Genomic DNA, 22,361 nt, shown 5'->3' with positions numbered 1-22,361 from the left:
GATTGTGATTAAATATACATCGGGGTGAATTTTGCCTGTCATGGTCTTCACTGGTGATTAAGGAAAAGCCAGTTAAGGGATTAATTGGCTGTGGCAAATAACGCTGCATTTAAAGACCGTACCGTATGCCTCAGCATCGCTGGCCATAATTGGGGACAAGGCGTATGGTACCAACTAGTGTAACTCTTGACTGGTTCAACAGCCGATACCATAGGTATGGTATGTGACCTGAAGTTGAAAAGCTGTAACCTGGCCCAGGACCACAAGCTCAGCTGACCATTACGGCTACATTGAAACATCTCCCCAGATTTGTGCCGGGCAACTGGGATACAAATCTTCTCATATATACACGACATGGCCAAAAGTATGCGGACACCTCTTCTAATTAGTGGATTTGGCTGTTTCAGCCACACCCATTGCCGACAGGTATATATAACCAAGCACAAAGCCATGCAATCTCCATAGACAAACATTGGCAGTAGAATGGGCCATACTGAAGAGCTCAGCGACTTTCAACGTGGCACCGTCATAGGACACCAACCTTTCCAACAAATCAGTTCGTCAAATTTCTGCCCTTCTAGAGCTGTCTCGGTCAAATATAAGTGCTGTTATTGTGAAGTGGAAACGTCTAGGAGCAACAACATCTCGGCCGTGAAGTGGTCGGCCACACAAGTTCACAGAACGGGACCGCCGAGTGCTGAAGGGCGCAAAAATTGTCTGGTTTTTTTCTTTTTTGTATACAAGATCGAGGCTCGTGTAAGACCTAGAAACACTCACTCTTCTAAAAACTTCTCGGTTGCAACACTCACTACCGAGTTGTAAACTGCCTCTGGAAGCAACGTCAGCACAACAACTGTTTATCGGGAGCTTCATGAAATGAGTTTCCATGGCCGAGCAGCCGCACACAAGCCTAAGATCACCATGCGCAATGCCAAGCGTCGGCTGGAGTGGTGTAAAGCTCGCCACCATTGGACTCTGGAGCAGTGGAGACATGTTCTCTGGAGTGATGAATCGCGCTTCACCATCTGGCAGTCCGACGGACGAATCTGGGTTTGGCGGATGCCAGGAGAACGCTACCTGCTGGAATGCATAGTGTCAACTGCAAAGTTTGGTGGAGAAGGAAAAATGGTCTGAGGCTGTTTTCCATGGTTCGGCCTAGGCCTCTTAGTTCCAGTGAAGGGAAATGTTAACGCTACAGCATACAATGACATTCTAGACGATTGTGTGCTTCCAACTTTGTAGCAACAGTTTGGGGAAGGCCCTTTCTTGTTTCAGCATAACAATACCCCCGTGCACAAAGTGAAGACCATACAGAAATGGTCTGTCGAGATCTGTGTAGAAGAACATGACTGGCCTGCCCAGAGCTCTGACCTCAACCCCATCAAACACTTTTGGGATAAATTGGAACGCCGGCTGTGAGCCAGGCCTAACCGCCCAACCTCAGTGCCCAACCTCACTAATGCTCCTGTGGCTGAATTGAAGCAAATCCCCACAACAATGTTCCAACATCTAGTGGAAAGCCTTCCCAGAAGAGTGGAGGCTGTTATAGCAGCAAAGGGGGGACCAACTCCATATTAATGCCCATGATTTTGGAATGAGATGTTCGACGAGCACATATGGGTATGATGTTCGGGTGTCCACATACTTTTGGCCATTTAGTGTGTGTGTGTGTGTGTGTGAGTGTCTGTGTCTGTGTCTGTGTCTGTGTCGTGTGTGTGTGTGTGTGTATGTGTGTGTGTGTGTGTGTGTGTGTGTGTATATATATACACATCAGTTATTATGCGATTTCATACCATCAGTGGTGAATCGTTATAATATATTGTTATTCAAACTGGATTATAACAATATATGTAGAAGAGAAGATTTGTATCCCAGGTGCAATATTTGAAGGTAAAATAAAATCGATCACTGTAACGGAAGGGTTTATTTGTCCAACGTTTCAAGCTTACTCGAAGCCAACGTCGGAGATGGGATTAACATACTTTTACTACATACAAAGTCTGTCAGTTATACACAAAATCAAAATGGTCATCTTTCTGTCCGTCACCACCTCAGTTGGCATCCCGGTTGAGATCAACTAATTTCTACAGCTCACCTAATCATTTGTGCCTTTGTTCAGTGATTAACAGTTCACACAGATTGCTGGTGTTTGAGCTGAGGGTGCAATGCATGATAAGCCGGATGAAAATCGACATGCCTATTAATTGCCGAGTGAGTGCCGTTATAGTCTCTGCATTGATCAATTCCACCCCTTTGTTATCAAATAATAATTTTGATGTCATTGCCTTTTCTTCGATTAACTTCTTTCGGATTCTTTTTGTACATTATATGGTCAATCATGTTGAGAATTGCTTCCATGTGTTGCACTGGTAGTTCCTCATAAGCATTATCTTCCGATCTGTTATTGATTTGCCAAACTTCTTTCAGTTTTTTTTTTTTTTTTAAAGATTGATCTTAATTATACTGCTGTTAAGTAATCTACAGGTACAGTATTTGATTCGTCAAGATCTAACCAATCATTTACGATTTGTTGTGGTGTGTCTAACTAGACGTTTACATCCATAATTGTGTACTCTGTCTCTGAGAATCCCGTGGTAATGTGTAAAAACAGAGGGGATTATGCTTTGTCCATTATTTTGAAGTATGTATCATGAATTCTTTCATTTAATCCATAAGGGTAGGTAGTTGTAATTCTTTAATTCAGAAAAGTTCTCTACGTTTACGGAATTGTGCGATTGTGTTACCTTCCATCCAATTCTTTTTCCGGCCATTTCTGCTTATCTTTTTACAAACCTGAACACTGAAGTTCACATTTTGACAATATCCATACGTAAAGTGACAAGTGAGTAGTTGACAACCAGTAGTTTTATCTGTTTTTACGGCATAGCCCATAGGGCTAAGCAGTCTAGAACAGGATTTGTCTGTCCGTATGTATGTATGTCTGTCTCCTCAAACGTATACCAATCAGCTGAGGATCTGGTCACATGACACGGTGATGTGATTGCGTCTGATGTCATTACGGCGGTGCAGCGGCTGACTCTCCACACTGCGCCATTTTAATTCCAATTTCGTTCAGGCAATACATATCGTCAAACCTGTCATATATCACAATCGCCATGCTCTACCATTACGTTTTTCATTCAGTGTGAAACACAAACAAACCGATTGTTAAAATGACCATCAAATATCGAAAGCATCGGCGTTACGTCTCTTCCAACAATACGGGTACGTATAGGCCTTCGGCGTTATGCCTCATCTTCGTACCGCTTCGGACAAATTAAGCCCAGGTTTCTTAATACAGTAGTGTATCGTTTTCGTAATAATAATCTTACTGTAATTCACCAAATGTCCGTCCGTCCATTCGAAGGTACCGCAAAAACGGCTCAACCGATCGCAACGATATTTTGGGTGGGCATTCCTGGGACCCCTGGGAGTAAAATAGGCTATATTGTTTTTCCAATTTTTCCAAGTTTTCCAATTTTTCCAAACACGATGGAATAATATTTACCGATATGAACAGTGATGTGGCTTTTGTTGAAATTCTACAAATACTGTTTATTCTACGTACCAGGAGAGAGTAGATTGACTCCTGACCAAGTCTTCCTATATAAACGTGCGGCTCCAAAGTAACATGGCAGCGTGTGCAAAGCGACTGAGAAACAGGTGCAGCGGCCGCTTCCGTGTTAGAGATTCGGCGTGCACTTTTCACACATAAACGTGCGACTGAGAAAGACATGCAGCCGCCGCTTCCATTTTACAGAATTCAATCTTTTTTCAAAATGGGCGCCATGTACTATTTAGATTTTGATGATTTGCGTGTGATATGATTCAACGGATGTTTATATGAATCGTTTAAAATAAAAAAAAAGCCTTAAATTTCTGATATTTTGCCTTTTCATTTGGGCTTCCCAACTGAAGCCCCGCCCATAAGGCGGGTACTGTTGCTAGTCATAATAATATAGTAAATATAACCATAACACTTTAATCCTCATGTCATGAATACGAAGTTAATGGATTGAAGCGATGTATGGTTCATGACTCAGAGATAAGCGGTGTTCGCCACAAATATTAATAACGCGGTTTTTTTAACGGTAAGGAATTAGCCTCGGTTTTTTGATAGTAATATCATTTTCGAAATAATGATAACATAGCGTTAATATTATGGTAAATCTAATCGTAACACTAATCACTTCATAGTGACTGCAAACGTACTGGAAGTTAAAATATATCATCTTCTGTATATGAAAGTAGCGACAGTTTTGTCCCCGTTACGTCATTACATCTATGATGTCATTACGACGGCTGACTTCACCGACCGACATTTTAATTTACTAGTAGGCCTACACCCGCTCACTACGTTTGCTGCGGAAAGGGTCATTCCTCTTTGGGGTATGTAGATTACAGGTATGTATGTATGGTCGGGTCTCAAGAACATTGGGTGTGTGTTCATTTACCAAGTTTCTTGTGGAGAGATCACCAAGTGGTTTAAGCATTCGAGCAAGCACTCAATTCAAAACCGTTAAGGAACGGCTGGCTTGGCAAGCACTAGCTAGCTGCATGGTAAATGAGCACACACTTAACCCTTGCAGGGTATATAGATTAAAGTAGATCTTCGCTCAGTTCTGCAAGTAAAACTTACCTCACGGATGTCTGGTTTCCTCCAAATTTCTTTGTTTAATGTTATAAATAGCATTAGCGACTGTTTAAAAAGCTAATCATGTGTGTTTGTGGTTTATAATATTTTACAAGCCCGGCTACGCTGCTGTTAGACTTTTGGTCTTGTTTTTGTACCACTTCTGTGTGCATTCATTCTTACATTACATATCTGCATCGTTTCACTAACATATTGCATCACACATTTGCTACAAGTCAATAAGTAAACTATGTTTGAGGTTTTACATGTAATTAAATATTTGGCTAATTTTAACTTGCAATATCTAGCTGTTACTGTACAATTAATGATATGGTTTGTGGCAAATATAGGACAGGTTTTGCAATTGCAAGTCCCACATCTACGCACTTTGAGTTCGGATAAGTGTTCCCCATTGGTAACACTGAATGGCTGTCTCCTGTAGCCAGGACATCTGAGTTAACTACAGCATTATTTTGCCGAGGAACCAAAATCCTCTGAGGAGCGGCTTAGTCCCCAGTGAGACTAGTTCAGCTGGAGGCTGCCTTGCTTTATCTTTCATTTTGTTTAGTTGCATCAGCTTTATAGTTTGAAATGTCGTTTTCACAAATAAATAAGGACCAAATAAATACATAACAGTATACAATAGCCTGGTGTTGGCTTAGCGGTTAGGGTGCCGGCTTGGGATCCTAGGATCCTGGGTTCGAATCCCGGTCGATCGCTGAATTAACGCCAGGGGGGTTGACTCAGCCTGTCATCCTTCCGAGGTCGGCAAATTGAGTACCAGCTTGCTGGGATGAATGATCCCGGTGTGTACCCCGATTTAGAATAGGTACACCGTGTCCCTGCGCATCCTAAGAGCGTGACCAAGGTTTGGCGTCAGGAAGGGCATCCGGCCATAAAAACATTGCCTCAAACAGGGAACCATGAGGTCATGGGGCCCGCAAGGCTAACCCCCGCTCTAGCGGCGAAAATTGCCTTTAAAACGATCATTCATTCATTCATACAGTGGTGGATTTTCCACCAAAAAACAATGACAAATCAAATCATCGCACTGGACACAAGTGCACATACACACACACGCACACAAAATCAGGCCACATCAACAATGTTGTGCCACTTACGATATTAAACCTTAAGCCTATGGCACTTGCAATAAATCGTGCCACAGGTGTTAAGGCTTAATTATGCCTTTCCTTTAGTTATGACTTTGAGGATTACACAAGTTATTTTGATACAAGAATCCGTTAATTTATTTTTGTACCTCCAGCTTTCCATGTCAGTATATCTTCACCTCTGCCCATAGTTTGGGTACAGTGGAGGCTTATTGGGAAAGACACTGGACGGGCCATCTCAGGGGTCAAGGGTTAAAATTCCATTTTTTTCCCCTAAGCATCATGAAATTGAGTACGTTTCAGAAGAACTGCTGGGTCACTATTTCATCATCAGTAAAAACCCAGCTGACTCACTAACAACCTTCAGGTTGGGGATAATATCTGCCCAACTTGGTTTGGCCTCCATGTGATGCTAGTTCACTTATTGTCATTGTCTCTTATTCCCAGCCTTTGTTAAAGGAGTTTATTTTAAAATGACTATGGGTAATCTTACACATCTGTACTTTCTACTTGCAATCAAAAAGGAAGTTCCATACTTTGTTTGAGGAGACCTCCTGCAATAAGTGTTAAAAAGCACCTTTACATTTTCAAAGATGCAATCTCAATTGACTTTCTTCAAGACACTTGTGTCTGATTCAACACAAGCACCAAATTGTGTGCACATATTGAATGTTCTGTGGTCAAACTCTGCTGAGGTTCTTTCTCCAACGATAAGTTAAGAGCTCAGCTGTGTGCTCCAAGTTACAAATTTTAAAAAATTAATGTAATCCTGTTTGCACTAGTTTAATTAAATGATGCATCACTTTTTAAATGGAGTTTCTGTATGCTTGACCTCATAGTTTTGCTGCAATGATCGATTCATAGCGATTCAGTAGTGATGTACCAAACCAAGAGGATCTCCTCACTATTGAGTTATTGCGAATCCCAGATCCTAAATCATAGACATGGGTTCATCATACATTTTCCAATATTATAAAGCATGGATAATAAAACTGACCCATGTACAATATGTGATAGTTACTAAGTCCAAAAAGGGCATAACTCCATGAAAAATTGACAGAACGCCACAAAACTCATACTTGTTCTGCAAGTTATCATAATAAAGTAATGTACCAAGTTTCAGTTGAATAGTTTAAAGGGTATGGGGGAAAAGTCTGGAAAACCACAAGTGGAATGGACAGAAGGACGGACGGATGGACAGACAGATGGATGGAGAAAACAACCTAGAGTCCCCTCCGGTTAAACTGGCAAGGGACCAATAAGAAATTAAAGATCATGGCAGGCAAGAAAGTATTGCATGTCAACGGGCACTTACATCAAGATACATATTTCTGTAGTATCATGACTGTAGCACATCAACATGCATGGCAGACCTGAAAAGTTGTCTTCGATGCTGGGTGCTGTCAGTCAAGGAGGATCTTTCTAAAACCCTGCAGGAATTGTACAAGACCACATCAACACAACCAAATCACGAAGTTAAAAAACCTCATACAAATCCACAAAAGACATGAAGTACCTGACACATTGTATAGGTTGTAATAAAGTTAAAGTTCAATACTTATGTTATTCGTGCATCAACTCGATCATCGTGTTTTGGGATCTTGCTAATTGCAATTTACATATGAAGCTTCCTTACAAACATCAGTCATTTCGTGTTGTATCATGATGCCATTTACAAAATGAAGGATAGATGATAGAATGTTTTTTAAAGTGTAATACAAGAATACATCCAAATATTGTTCAATCAAAATATTTTTATTCACCGAAAAATACTATAATTACCAATGCCACCCAAGGTGGACAGAGGTTCTGTTTTCACGCCTGTCTGTTTGTCTGTGAGCAGGATACCCCAAAAGGTTGTGGACGGATTTAGATGAAACATTGTGGATTGTGGACAGGTTGGTTGTGTGACAAGGACGAATTGATTCGATTTTCTTGAAGACCTGATCGAGATAAGGGAATTTTATTTTATTTTAAGTGATTCTTCACCATTGGGAGATGGAGCCAAAATGATATATAGCATGATATATCAAAACATTGTGGGCAAGTTATGACAAGCCTAAGGTGGATGAGTTGGTTAGATGACAAGAACAAGCCAATTAGTGTTTGGTTCAGGTCTGAACCCAGATCCGGCCGATCATTACCTCCGCCACCGAAGGTGGATGGAGGTTGTGTTTTCACTCATCTGTTTGTCTGTGAGGACATCTCAAAAAGTTAAGGACGAATTCGGACGAAACTTTGTGGATAGCGGCAGTTTGAGTGTGACAAGGATGAATAAATTAGATTTTGGTGAAGATGTGGATCCGGATAAAATAATTTTTAGTTGATTTTTCACCATTGAGAGATGGGACCAAAATGATATACAGTATAGCATGATATTTCCAAAAGATATGGCCGGATTATGAAAACAACTTGTTGGTTGCGTGGGTAGGTGACAAGGACAAGCCGATTCGATTTTGGTTAAAGACGATGTAGATCCGGCCTATCAGTGGGATACAAACCATAAACTGTTGAGTCTGGTGGAGGTATGCGCTACACCGAGTGCCATTCTAGTTAATAATTGGTTTCAAAGTGTCCTACTATAGCAAAACTAATTTTGGTCGAAACTCATAGGATCACTGAAAAACATCAATGGAATTTTGGCAAATATCTAATAATCACTGTATATGGGATTTCAGACAAGTGCTCAGATGGGAACCCCATACAAGAAAACTAAACATTTTGAGGAAAAAAAAAAGTATTTCCTCTCCAAAATAATTTTCCTAAAAGACAGGTATGCAAGTCAGATAATCTTATTGGTTCAGCAGTGTTTAAAGACAGGTAAGCAGGTCCTCAGCCCCCACACAACCCCAAGTCCTCACCCTTCCCCTCTCAATCCTAAGACATCATGCCCTTCCTTACCCCCACCGAAAGTCCTCAGCCACCCCTCCCCCCTCGCTGAAAGCTTCAACGCCACTCTTCCAAATCTGTCCCATCTTTACTCTTCCCCTCGCACCCCCAACCCCACCTTCACAACCCCAAATCTGTCCGCCCCTCCTCACCCACCTCCCACTCACAAAAGCAAATGGGCATTCCCACATAGAAACAACAGAATATTTAATGCTTTCCCTTCCACTACCATGCCATCACCGACTTAACAGAAACCCGTCACAATCGCCTGTCCAACTCACAGTCCCGTGAGATATGCGGAAAACCCATAGCATTGCAACTCTCAAGTGACCATGAGCAGGTCAATTGTGCAAATGAACCACCCAAAACCAATTACAGCATCTTATTGATGGTGCATATATACACATCGTTAAAAGTAATGATGGATGTTTTCTTTCACAATGTCACAAGATTCCCAGAAGTCCTCAATAAAGACATTTATAATGACATGGGTGTGGTGAAAATGAAGAAGAAGAAGAAGAGCCTTCATTGGCGTGGAGCATCTTGCCGGCCTATTTATGGGTGAACGCTCGGTGTGCTCGAGAGTCAATATCTTATCTGCTGAATGAGTTATGCTGAGATGTGCGCTGGTTCTTCTTGGTAAGACGAGACTGGGATTGATGACTAATGTCTTGGAATGCTTGACCCTTTTATAAATGCTTTATCATGTTTATTTGCTTTGTCGGGACTGTTTATTGTCTTTTGTGTAGGATGTAAAGATCGATTTCAATAAAGCCTCGTATCCTGAAGTGAGGTCTTGAAGCTTTTTCAATACAATGGGTCATATATGACCCCTGGTCAAGTGGTTGAAGAGAAAATAGTTGGAAATAATATCAAGACCTGTGTATCCTCTGTGGGAAAAACCCTGCTTGAGAGAATGCCACAGTTATTTGGGTAGTGCATAGACAATAGACTGCTGACTCAATCACTGAGGCCTATCTTCACTTGGCCGGTGATGCCTATCAGCTCCAAATCCTTTTAACTGCAGCTTTGGTCATTTTACATCGAATGGAAAACTTATAGGGAGGGCATGGCGATTTTGCATATGACAGCTCCAAATATGTCTTTAATTTCACATTGCAGTAAGCACCAACTTGGTGGCTGTAGTATACAAATTGTGGGTGGAGTCAAGCGAACTGTCCAACCAACGGGTGGAACCCAGACGCACGCATGCACACACACACGGCTCCTTTTATAGTATAGATCAATCATGTTTTTAGAGGAAATAAAAAACAAAAAGAAAGGAAAGAAACAATCTCAAGATTATCAGTCGACACGATTGGGAAGAATGCAGTATCCTTTTCACTAATCCATGAAGGGATACACTTTAGTGGAAGTAAGCAATCTCATTGGTCCAACAAGTCCAGAAACAAATGTCACACAACTAATACCAACTTCTAAAACATTATAGTCTTGCAAGAACCAGACAATTAGCAGTTGCACAAACTGCCACTGCATTTAGCATTGTTAGCAGTTCACCATCTCTTTAGTTACTTAGCTTGTGGGTGTCGGAAAGTCTTACCTACTCTCAGGCAGCGGATACGCCAGGGAAGACTAAAAGACGAGAAGCAAAATGAAGCATACAGAAATTATATGAATAAATGGTGTCAGCAACAACAACAACAACAAAACTTTAATTTGTCATCACTATTAAATTGAGCTGGCATAAATCCTGGACTGTTGTGGAAAAACGTTATTAATAGGGTCAGTAGTGGGAAAGGGTAAGATTTTATTCCTCATGCTATTTTATTTTAACAGTGAGCTAAGTTCCTGGAAGAGCTTGCACATGAGAAGTAGGATAAGGATAGCAGGAGATATTATTGTACTTTTACATCTTACAGCATGAGAATTCAAAGGATAAATTAACATAGCATATTGGATTTAAACATTAGTATCACCACTGTGGTGTAAGTGGGAGTGATGCTCAGATGGGATTGCTAAACATACCAAACCCAAACATGTTTTGAATTGATCTGCATCATTGTGAATTATATTTCTGTAACCTCCTATTACACAAAATATACTTGTATGCTAAATATCATGAATGACTGAGGTGGGAGAGGGGAGGGGGGAAATGAAAAAAAAAATCAAAATCGAGAAAGCATCACAATCCAGAGTTCGTCATGAATGGCGAGCGATCGCTGGCACACACGTTATACTCGCCTTTCATTCTTTGGGGGCAAGTAATGTGTCGTTGGCCTATATTTTTGATATCCAGAGTCAAGGTTCATGGAAGAGCTATTACACTTGTACAACAACAACAACAACAGGCATTATAAGGCCATTTTCCCTGCTAGAGCGGGGGTTAGCCTTGCGGTCCCAATGACAATCTTCTCCATTTTTTCCTATTTTCTGCATCTCCCCTTGTTAATCCCCTTGCCGCATTTCTTCTTCCACCACCTTTAGCCAAGTCTTTCTCGGTCTTCCCCATCCTCTACTTCCTTCTACATTCATTTCCATCACTCTTCTCAACCAGTCACTTTCATCCTTCTTCAACACATGACAAAACCATCTCAACCCGTTTCTCTTCACAGCATCCATCACAGGCTCTATTCCCATCATCTTTCGCAATTCATCATTTGTCTTCCTCTCTCAATGATACTCTGCACATCCACCGAACCATTCGCATTTCCACCCTTTCTAGCCTTCGTTGCTGCTCCACGTTCATTACCCATGTCTCGCTCCCATAAATCATAACACTTCTCACACATGCAGCATACACCTTTACCTTCAACTTCAACGACACTCCCCTCCTCGTCAGCACGCCACTCAGTTCCCGAAACTTCTTCCATGCACATCTCACTCTAGCAACCGTCGCCGAGTCTGATCCACCTTCTCCATTCAGCATGTCTCCTAGGTAGCAAAATGTTTTCACACCTTCCAGCTTCACACCGTCTCCAAGATCCAACTCAACATTTTCTCCATCTGCAGCTCCCTCTGTGCACACCTTACACTTGAATGTAGCTGCCACACTGGTTAATGACCCTCGCAGACCACTACATTTTTGATGAACCCACTCAGCGCACATTGTACATTGAATGGAGTTCACTCCGACACCCTTCCTGCACACAACACACGGCCACTTCCCAGTTCTTTCCACCTCACCACATGCTTTACCACTTGCCATCACCTTCGTCTTTCCGATATTCACCTTCAGACCTTTTGCCTCCATACATTCCTTCCACTTGTTCATCTTCTCCTTCAGTCCATTCATACTCTCCGCAATCAACACCAGAGCAAATGCATACAACTCCCACGGTAAACCCTCCTTTACATTCTGAGCCAGCACCTCCATCACAGCTACAAATAGTAGTGGACTTAGTACCGACCCCTGATGCACTCCCACCTTCACCTCAAACTCACCACTGTTCCCGTCCTTTGTCCATACAGCTGTGCGCGCTCTCTCGTATATTTCCATCATTACTCTGATCAAACATTCCTCCACTCCTAACTTCCTCAATGCCCATGTCAATACTTCACGTGGAACCCTATCGAATGCTTTCTCCAGATCAACAAACCCAAGAAACAACGTCTTCCTCTTCTCCATGTTCTTACACTTGTGAACAGTAATATTTTACCATGGTTTATCGCTTGTTTAAAATGACAGTAAGGTAGTTCGAGTTGAAGTGTTTCTGTTACCCCGTGGCATAACCTGCATGCCAGGTCAGTACATAAGCTGACTCAGATGTCACGTGATCTGTACTTCTGCCTCGAGGGTTGCGACGACATACGATAATGGTGGTCGATGGGTCAATTGAATAGAAAGACGGTAATTGCATTACTATATTTTGTAACTTATATGTATTGTTTATTGGTGTAAATGTCATAAACGATCATACAAGCGAACTTGCATCGCGTTGTTGTAAATCGTCGGTGATGCACATTTGCGGGGTTATTTGAAAACTTGCTTGTTGAGTTGTAGCCTAGTCCCTCGGCTTGATGTATTGTTAGCATGGATTTAGCTATGTTCTGGGGATGGTAGCTCCACCAGTATGTCATCGCATATGTTATATACATTGTATGTATATTATATGCGGTGTGGACACGGGTGCTGCATGTTTCCCATTCAATTGGATATCACCCTACTGTTTGTATGTGCCATTACCCTTTGTATTTCTATTTCCTGCTAATAGTTGCTTTTTTATTAGGAATATGAAGGTGGTAAATGTGATGGTTACCAATTCTGTTCTCTTCTGTATTTTGCAGTGTGTCACTACCATTTTTGTTACACAATATATTGCCTGGGTATACTTCCCAAAAAGAAGAGAGGAGAAATGACTTTATTTTTCCATTAAACACTGAATGGACCAGGAGGTAACAGGATGCAAAAGGAACAGTAGAGAGAGGAGGGGGAAACACCAACAGCAGAGTTGAAGGCCAAGACAGAGGGAGACTTGGACAAATAATGGGTGTCGGGAGGAATGAGCGACAGGAAAGGACACATAAGGTGGATAAGATGGATCCAGAAGGAAATTCTCAGGAAGGAAAACTGGAAATTTGGAAGCAGGAGGGCTAGGGAGGATGGGTTTATGAGTGTAGAAAAGATAATTGTTTTGGAATGGGGATGATCTGATATGGTAGTGAACAGCTGTCTTGACCTGAAGGGCTTACCTCCCCTTTGCCTTACCAGCCCACAAATTATACGAGCAGTCTGTCCAAGATATGAAGGCCTGCCTCTCACTCACTTTAGTCACTCCACTCTCAATCCACACCCTTAAATTGTCTATTTGTGTACATACATTAATTCAATCGTGGTCTGTATTGATTTGTTTAATTTTTGTGTCTAATGTCATATACTCCTGTGTTCATTATTACTGTGGTTGTAAGTTGACAAAAAACTCTTGTAAATTTATAAGATCAAACAACTTTTTGTCGTATTGCTTATATTGAGTTACTTTCCCTTAAATTGAATCACTCGCCTCTGCTCGATTAGGAGAAAAATTTGGAGAGTGATCACTTACTCGCCTGCATTTTGCTCATGACGGGCTCTGCAATCTGAGTGCTTTTCCCATCTAATGGTAAGATTCAAGTTTCTGAATAATGAAAATGGAAAGAGAAAAGGAAGATGGAGAACAAAAAGGAGGGTAGAGAAGTGCGTATAGAAAAAGAAGGGAAAGCAAGTTTGGAATGGAAAGGAGGTGTTTAGACAGAGGGGATGGAAAGGGCGGGGGGTGGGGAGGGTCACATGGTAGACAGGAAAATGGCATAGGGGAGAGTAGGGGGACTCTGCAATTTTTTGCATCCATCTAGCTATTTAAATAAAGGAATGATGTACATTTTACAAAAAGAGAAGGCATTCATTTGAAAAAAACAAACAAACAACCAAAAAAAACAAACAATAAAAACTAGAACGGCACTCGGTAGAGTTCATACATCCACCAGACTGAACAGTTTACATTTTGTATTGACTGATAGGCCAGATGTGGATCCGGACCTTAACCAAAATCAAATCGACTTATTTTTGTCGCCGAACCAACTGATTCACTTAGTTTTGTCATAATCCGTCAACAACTTTTTGAAATATCATGCTAGATATCATTATTGGTCCTATCACTCAATGTTGAAGAATCACTTATATAAATAATAATCATAAAAATCTCGTATCAGGATCCGTATTCGGATCTTCACCAAAATCGAATCGATTTGTCCTCGTCACACACCCAACCTCTCCACCAAATTTCATCTGAATTTGAGATATGCTGTTCACAGACAAACAAGAAATATGTCATGCAGAGCACGATACTTGCGAAATCCCGAAAAAACAAATTTGACCTTAAAAGTAATTGCTAGTCGAATTCATCGACACGATATGCAAATGCATGATATTTCAATATCAATGACATGATATTTCAAGTCAATCAGGTGAAAATGGAGGATTTTAGAAATTCCACCTTTGAAGTTGTTGACCTTACACCTATTTTGACCTTTTGCCCTATGACCTCAAAATAATTGGTGGTTGAATTAAGTGACCCGATCTGTAAATCCTCTTCAAATTTCAAGTCAATCAAATGAAAATTGATGATTTTAAAATTATGACAAAGTTGTTGACCTTTTGACCTCAAAATCGATAGGCTTCTTGCTTATGGACAACTCTACCATTTTGTGAAGTTTCATGAAGATTAGTTTAAAATTGTGGCGAATGTGGCGAGCAGAAATGTGGTGATTTAATGCTCTTCAACAGTTATAAATATTTTCCTTGCAAACAATTATTGGTTGATGCATCAGTGAATGGACAGCACCAGCAGGGTGCCCAGACACCCAATATTATTTTCAGCTGACGCAATGGGCTCAAGTTAATCTGCCATTTTTAGTGTTGCCTCAAGAACAAATGTCATCTGTTGTACGGACACCACTCCCTGCAGATATCAGTTATCTTACTGCCACCCAGTATCAATATATTCAAACCTATGATAAATGTCTATTTTCGAATATATATTTGAAATTCACGATTTGTTTTTTTGGTATCATGTTGCGAATATGTTTGGTCTTTAAGTTTGATGAGCATCAAAATCCTATTGGACACAAATGTCATATACGGGTGAAAAATAATTTCTTGAAAAGGTGCCTCAGAAAACTTACATCCTCCTCAAGACCCTCAAAGGACTTGCTCCTATTTTCATCATGCAACATTCCAGCACGATTCTGGTGGAAACACAAGAATAAACAAATAAATAAATAAACAAACTTATATGTTTATATAAAACTACATATGATTTGAGAAGTGTCTTTGCGTTTTTGACTTGTATGCATCCTAAACCACTGGACGGAATAACGTAAACACTGGTGGTTGTACGCAGGGTGTGCACAGGAACGTTTTAGGTGATAAAATAAATTCATACTCCTGGACACCAAATATTTGGGACATGTTCATATTAACATTTTCAGAGTAAACAACAAGGCAGAGATGCCAGAACATGACAAATATCGTGAAGATCAACTTGCCCAAAAAATTAATTAAACCTCCCGGAAGTGGTTGGAGCCAGTATTAAAAGAAATAAAATTGGCTTCAGATATCATTGAAGTGGGGAATTAACCCATCCGTAAAGACAGCTTCTTTGCTAGTTTCAATAAGCTTTGCTAGTTTCACCCGATTTATAAAATGAAATGAGACCATTTCTATTTTATTCCATTAAGAAAATAAGGATTAACTAATCAAGTTCATATCTATACTCTGACAATACCATAATGTAGCATCAAAAGGTATATCCACATATTGTGTATATGTATGGTCGACTGAAGTTTAGACAGACTCTTTGCACATTTAACATGTAGATGGGAATGAAGAAAACCCATACTAAATTGGATCAAAACCAAATGAAAAATCAAATTAATTGAGTAAAGGCTCTGATCCCACTTCACAATAAATGAAAAGGAAATGTACATATTTTGGATATCTTGTTTAGAAATCAAATTTTTCTAGAATTAGAATGACTCAAAAATTGTTTCGGGTCACATTAAAAAGTCTTTTACTTTGCACACAATGGCAACCATGTACATAAAGGCAGCATTTCAAACCAGGTGCAGGGAGATAAAGGGGTGATGAGGTGCAATTGTGATGTACCAGGCAGTCTTCATGCTCTAAGCTTGAGCTATTCCTCTTGAGAATAAACCACTTCAGTGACTCATCCTTCCGATTTTCTTCCTCGATATGCTCGCCAAACCTTTGTTCCGGTCTGTCAGTGGCGTGATCAGACAGCACGAATAGAGACATTGAAAAATGGCAATTGCATTGGTGTGTCACAAAGCATGATGACGATAGAAATAAAATGTCGGAGTATTCTAGATGAGCTTTGCCAAACAGTGTAGAAGATGTCACTAACGCACATGTGATGGATGCCATTAGCTCAAAGGTCTTATTGTGATTGGCAATATCAGGGTTATATGTTTCACAAGCAAGAGAAGAGAAAGACGAACGAGCAAAGATGGCCAGAGAACCCAGACCAAGGAAGACAAATGGTGAAAAGGCAAGCAGATGACCATAATGTTTAGGTTAGAGGTTCATAATAAAATATGCATGTCAGAAAACTCTAACTTTGAACTTTACTTTCAAGGCAGGTCAGGTTCAGATGTAATTTAATTCACCTGAAAAACCAAATGACAATCCTTTGCATGGTGCTGGGAAATCAATTGGTTGGTATGTACATATATGAGATACATATACATTGGCAAGTAGGGTACATAAAGCTCATACATATTGCCAGGCTTATAGATGCATATATATCGATCGACATGACAATAACCAGAAACATTACGTTTACCAACAAATCACTGCATCTTTGAGCTGGCATGGTAGCCTGGAGGTACCTGCACTTGCTTCTGGGCTGTCAAGCCTGAGGAAGCATTGCATCACAGAGCTGTAAACTTTCATCCTGGTGTTTCACCGACAGGGAGAGGCATCAATGGACATTTAACTGGGTGTCCCGTCTGCCAGCTGGTTGGTGGAGATCAAAGATCCTACGACATCCTTTTTGAGGAGTTGATGAGTTTTTGCCAGCACTCTGGATAAATTCAAAATTCCTGTCACCTTCAGTCATAACGTCAGGCTTGGCCAGCAGTTGGTGAAATATGTCAGCCAACAACGTTTCCCGGCAGACCCAATAAGAACGAGGGATTAATTGAGGCTGTTAAAAGTAGTGGCAGTGGACATATCAGTTGGGAAGTTAACATTTTGAGTCAGCCCAACTGCAGCTGGAACATTCCTTGGACCGAGCAACAGTTGGGAAAATAAAAAAAGAGGTGGGGAGGGAGAAAAGGAAGGCTAAAAGAAAACTAGGAATATAATGATTTTTTCCTTCTTTAATGGTCCCAATTATCATAAAGCTCACATGGGGTCAAGTAGGGGTGAACTGTTCTGGCAGCAGTCGTATTAAAATTGGATGGCCAGGCCTGACATTTGACTGACAGGAAAGTACAGGTAATTTAATGAGGGTACTGACAATAACTCACCCACTATACACGAAAGACCATAGTACGGTATATTCAATTTTCACTAACAACCAGTGCTAGCAGCTGGGTACTTTGGTTTCATGTAATTTCAATGGAGGGAGTATACATGCGAAACACCAGGATGATTAAGGCGTTTATAGCCAAGTCGAGATTTGAACCCAGAATTGACAGCTCAAAGGCAAGTGTGCAAACCCATAAATTATCCTGCTAACCCAAGGAAGATAACAATAGTATGATGTAAAAAAATAGAGAATCAACGGCCAGAGGTGGTTCTCACATTCGTGTGTTCCCCGTTTTGTTGATGACAACTGCCTTGCCTGTCGGGTCCACATTGTGGTCCATTCCAAAGTAGGCAGCAACACGGTGAACAAGCATACGGTGATAAGAGGTCATGGGAGGAAATTTCTTGTACTGGCTGCTGCAGCAAGAAGATAATTGAGGTGAAAATCAAGATAATACAATTGAAAGCGAAATCAGACTGGGTAGATTAAACAATCTAAAGTTTGGGTAAAATAAGTCAATGATTCTGACAACGGAATTCCTTTCTTGACATTCAAATAAAACTTTTAAATATTTGGACAACCCATGGATTAGTCCTGAGGCCAAAGTTTTATGCCATTGTCTTCAGCAACATTACGCATTTTGCCACAATGTGAAGTAAGATTTACATCCCATTGGAAGAAGTCAAACTTCAAACAAGTCAAGCATTGGAAAAGTGGCACCAATTACTCACAAATCCTTTTCTAATTTACTCCAAAACGAAACATGTTTATTGTAGTAATAAAATAGTAGTATCTGTATTCGTTCAGAAACTCCAAAGATGGAGTGTTCATGAATATTCATGAGATATTACCAGAACTTATATAGTATTGAAAAACAGTTCCCTTTCATACTGTGTATGTTCGTGAATATATGGCGAGTCGTTCCAGTTATATTTTCCATGTACATTTTTTTTTTTTACACACCAGCGAACAACCCATACCGAGCTTCCCACCAAGCCTAATGTTTGATCTGTTCTAAGGCGCCATGACGGCACATGGCGTGGCAGTGCAAGCGCCAGGATTTTTTTCTTTTTTCTTTTTAACGGCAAGGGGTACAACAACGAGTTTTCAAGTCATTCCATTAGGCACTTCATGTGTACTCGAAGGTCGATGACATCAGAGGCAGCTAATATAAATACTAGTACCCGACTGCAAAGCCGCAATGGGCCGGCGAAGCCAAAGCCTCTTGCCACTATTTTACCCATCACTATGGCATCAGTAGGTTAGGTAGTTGGTAGTAGGTACCGTACCAAGTTCAAAATGACACCATTTTTATTCTGGATGAGATTAAAATTTATAAAATTTCCTTCTTGATTAATTCGGTGAATTCCGTCTCAACTTCGGATATTTCCGGCCGTGAAAAACTATCCCCTACAGCCGCGAGATTTCTAAAAAATAATTCTTCGTCAATTCATTCCGTTTCCGGTCCGGTCGTGAGAGGATGCTGGCGTCACTTGCTCGCCGCTTCTCTGACTGGACCATTGTCCGTATCTTGCTTTCCTGGTGGTCGTGGCGGATTTTTGGCCATTGAGTCTGCCCTCTGCACGGTTCCGGCTCTGCTCTGCTGCTCCTGGCTTCACCTGCTCGGCTCCTTCGCTGTTTCCTCGGGCTCACTCTCGTGGGTTGTGCCCATTGTTTGCAGCGGCGGTGGTGGCGGTTTGCCGCCGTGATCTTGATTAGCGGCGGCGGTCGTTTGCCGCTGCATTTGCCGCTTTGCCTCCTCAACCTTGGCCTCGTGCTCGTCTCTTCGCTCCTGTCTGCCCTCTGCATGGTCCCGGCTCTGCTCCTGGCTTCACCTGCTCGGCTCCTTCGCTGTTTCCTCGGGCCCACTCCCGTGGGTTGTGACGATTGTTTCGCCTCCTCACCCTTGGCCTCGTGCTCGTCCCTTCGCTCCTGCTGGCATGGCTCTGCGGTACTCCGCCGCAAGGCTTCTCCTGCTTAAAACCCGCTCCACCCCATCATGCATCTCTGCAATCAAATCGAATGGACTCCTGCGTCGACCCAGGTACATTCACCGTGGCTCTGGTCGTAAGTTTGTTTATTTACAATCAGGTCACTCCATCCCCATCCTCTGGTCGGCTCAGCGCACTCCCACTCATCGTCCCAACACACCTGGTCACAACAATGCACAAAATCGCACCTCCTGTCTGCGAACCCTGGCCAAATCACCTGGATTCATACCCACCGTACAAAACAACATCAAGCTCACCCTGTTCAATACCCGGTCCCTCAACAACAAATGCCTCATCCTGAACGACTACATCCTGGAAAATAAACTGGACTTTCTCTGTCTCACTGAGACCTGGCAACAACCACTGGACTACTACACGCTCAACCTCACCACACCCAATGGATATTCTTACATCAATAAACCACGCTCGGAGGGCCGAGGTGGTGGAATTGCCGTTATTCACCGACAAGACATCAAGACCAACCTCATCTCCATCTCATCTGCTCCAGCATTTGAACACCTGGCTTTTAAACTCTCTGGTCACACACAGTCAGTCATGGCTGTTGTCTACCGCCCTCCCAAACCACACCCATCATTCCTGTCTGACTTCTCCTACTTTCTGACCCAGCTATGTTCCCTCTCCCCCTCAATCCTCCTCCTTGGTGATTTCAATATCCACATGGACTCCACTGACTCCACGCTAACCACTGACTTCACTGATTTACTCACCTGCTTTAACCTCACTCAACATGTCAACTTTCCTACCCATAACCGTGGTCACATTTTGGACCTTGTCTGCTCTACTGGACTAATTTTGCACCATCTCTCTGGCTCCGACCTCACTCTCTCTGACCACCTAGCCATCACTCTGACCATCAACATCCCCACCCCAGCACCAAGGCATTATCGCACTATCAACTTCCGTAAGCTAAACGCTCTTTCACCTACCTCATTCTCATCGACCCTCTCTGAAAAAATGTCCACTTCTCCCTTCGTTGACCTCCACACCCCTTCTGACCTCACTGACTACTGCAACCACACTCTCTCCTCCTGCCTTGACCAACTTGTGCCTATAAAAACCAAAACAGTTTCTTTCACCCATTCTGCTCCCTGGTTTACCCCTGAACTCCGCCTGATGAAAACTCGTGCTCGCCAACTTGAAAGACTCCGCAATAAAACAGGTCTCACAGTTCACTCCCAGGCCTACAAGGACCACATACAACACTATAAAGATGCCCTCTCCCGCGCCCGCTCCGCCTACTACTCTCAAATTATCCACTCTGGCTCCGGAAACCCAAAAGCACTCTTCTCTACAATAAACAAACTCCTCAGCCCCCTGAACACCACCACCCAGTCATTCACAATAGACAACTGCATCTCCTTCCTTTCATTCTTCCAACGCAAAATTGAAAACATCTACAACAGCTTGACCACCGCCGCACCCGCTCCCCCTCAAACCACCTGCCCCCCCTTATCCTGCCATCCCCTGTCTCAATTCTCCCCAGTCTCCCCTACTGACCTCTCTGAACTCCTCATCGGAATGAAAACTGCCACCTGCACTCTTGACCCCATCCCCTCCAGCTTTGTCAAGGCCTCCCTTCCTGCTCTCTCTCTCCACTTATCATTGCAACAATAAACTCCTCCCTGTCTACAGGCATCGTCCCACCATCCCTCAAAATTGCTGCTGTTACCCCCATTCTGAAAAAACCTGGACTAAACCCTGACACCCTAAATAACTTCAGACCCATCTCCAACCTACCCTTTCTGTCAAAGGTTTTGGAACGCGCTGTAGCCACTCAACTCAAACATCACCTCTCTGCCAATAACCTGTATGAAACATTCCAATCCGGATTCCGCTCCAACCACAGTACTGAAACTGCTCTCCTCAAAATCACCAACGACCTTCTCCTCTCCTCTGACGCTGGCAACCGCAACATTCTCATCCTCCTCGACCTCAGCGCCGCCTTTGACACCATCGATCACACCATCCTCCTCACCCGACTTGAAACCACCTTTAACATTACCGGCACTGCCCTCTCTTGGATTAAATCATACCTCTCTGACAGACGTCAGTTCATCTCCATCAATAACTGCAAATCCCCTACTGCTCCCCTCCCCCAAGGTGTCCCCCAAGGTTCAGTTCTTGGCCCCCTCCTCTTCATCCTTTACCTGTCCCCCCTCGGTCACTTAATCCGCCGTCATGGTCTCCAATTCCACTGCTTCGCCGATGACATCCAGCTTTTCATCTCCACCAAGTCCATCTCCACCGCCACCCACTCTATCCTGACAAACTGCATCACTGAAATAAAATCCTGGCTTCAAATCAACTTCCTCAAACTTAACTGTGATAAATCTGAAATAATCATCATTGGCCCAAAAACGCTCACCAAGTCCACCCATAACTTTGCCCTCAACATCGACGGTTTCCCAGTATCCACCTCCCCTCACATCCGGAATCTTGGCATCATCTTTGACCAAACCCTCTCCTTCGACAAATACACTAAACAGATCACAAAGACAGCCTTCTTTCACCTGAAAAACATCGCCCGTCTCCGTCCATCCCTCTCCTCCGTGGCTGCAGAAACCCTCATCCACGCCTTCATCACTTCCCGTCTGGACTACTGCAATAGCCTCCTTTATGGTTCACCCTCAACAATCACCAATAAACTCCAATACATTCAGAACTCCGCTGCCCGTCTACTCACCCATTCCCGGACCCGTGACCACATCACCCCCGTCCTTTACAAGCT

The 22,361-nt window shown here is 42.3% G+C and overlaps 1 protein-coding gene across 9 annotated transcripts in view; it reads right to left on the bottom strand.

Annotated features, from left to right (window-relative positions):
• Positions 1 to 22,361, bottom strand: part of LOC137437528 (R3H domain-containing protein 1) — a 166,744-nt gene that overhangs the window by 26,174 nt on the left and 118,209 nt on the right. For all 9 annotated transcript variants that reach the window (XM_068131922.2, XM_068131927.2, XM_068131929.2 and 6 more), the window contains 5 exons: positions 17,897 to 18,037; positions 16,235 to 16,346; positions 15,253 to 15,315; positions 10,196 to 10,227; positions 7,119 to 7,175 (listed from right to left, as the gene is read on the bottom strand). In XM_068131922.2, the coding sequence (XP_067988023.1) occupies positions 7,119 to 7,175; positions 10,196 to 10,227; positions 15,253 to 15,315; positions 16,235 to 16,346; positions 17,897 to 18,037 (405 nt within the window). The remainder of the gene's footprint in view (positions 1 to 7,118; positions 7,176 to 10,195; positions 10,228 to 15,252; positions 15,316 to 16,234; positions 16,347 to 17,896; positions 18,038 to 22,361) is intronic.

This window comes from Myxine glutinosa, chromosome 12 (assembly GCF_964187855.1).
Source record: "Myxine glutinosa chromosome 12, kmMyxGlut1.1, whole genome shotgun sequence".
NCBI classification, from domain to species: Eukaryota; Metazoa; Chordata; class Myxini; order Myxiniformes; family Myxinidae; genus Myxine; species Myxine glutinosa.
Note: the sequence above shows the minus strand (reverse complement) of the source record. Positions and strands in the feature narration are given on the sequence as shown.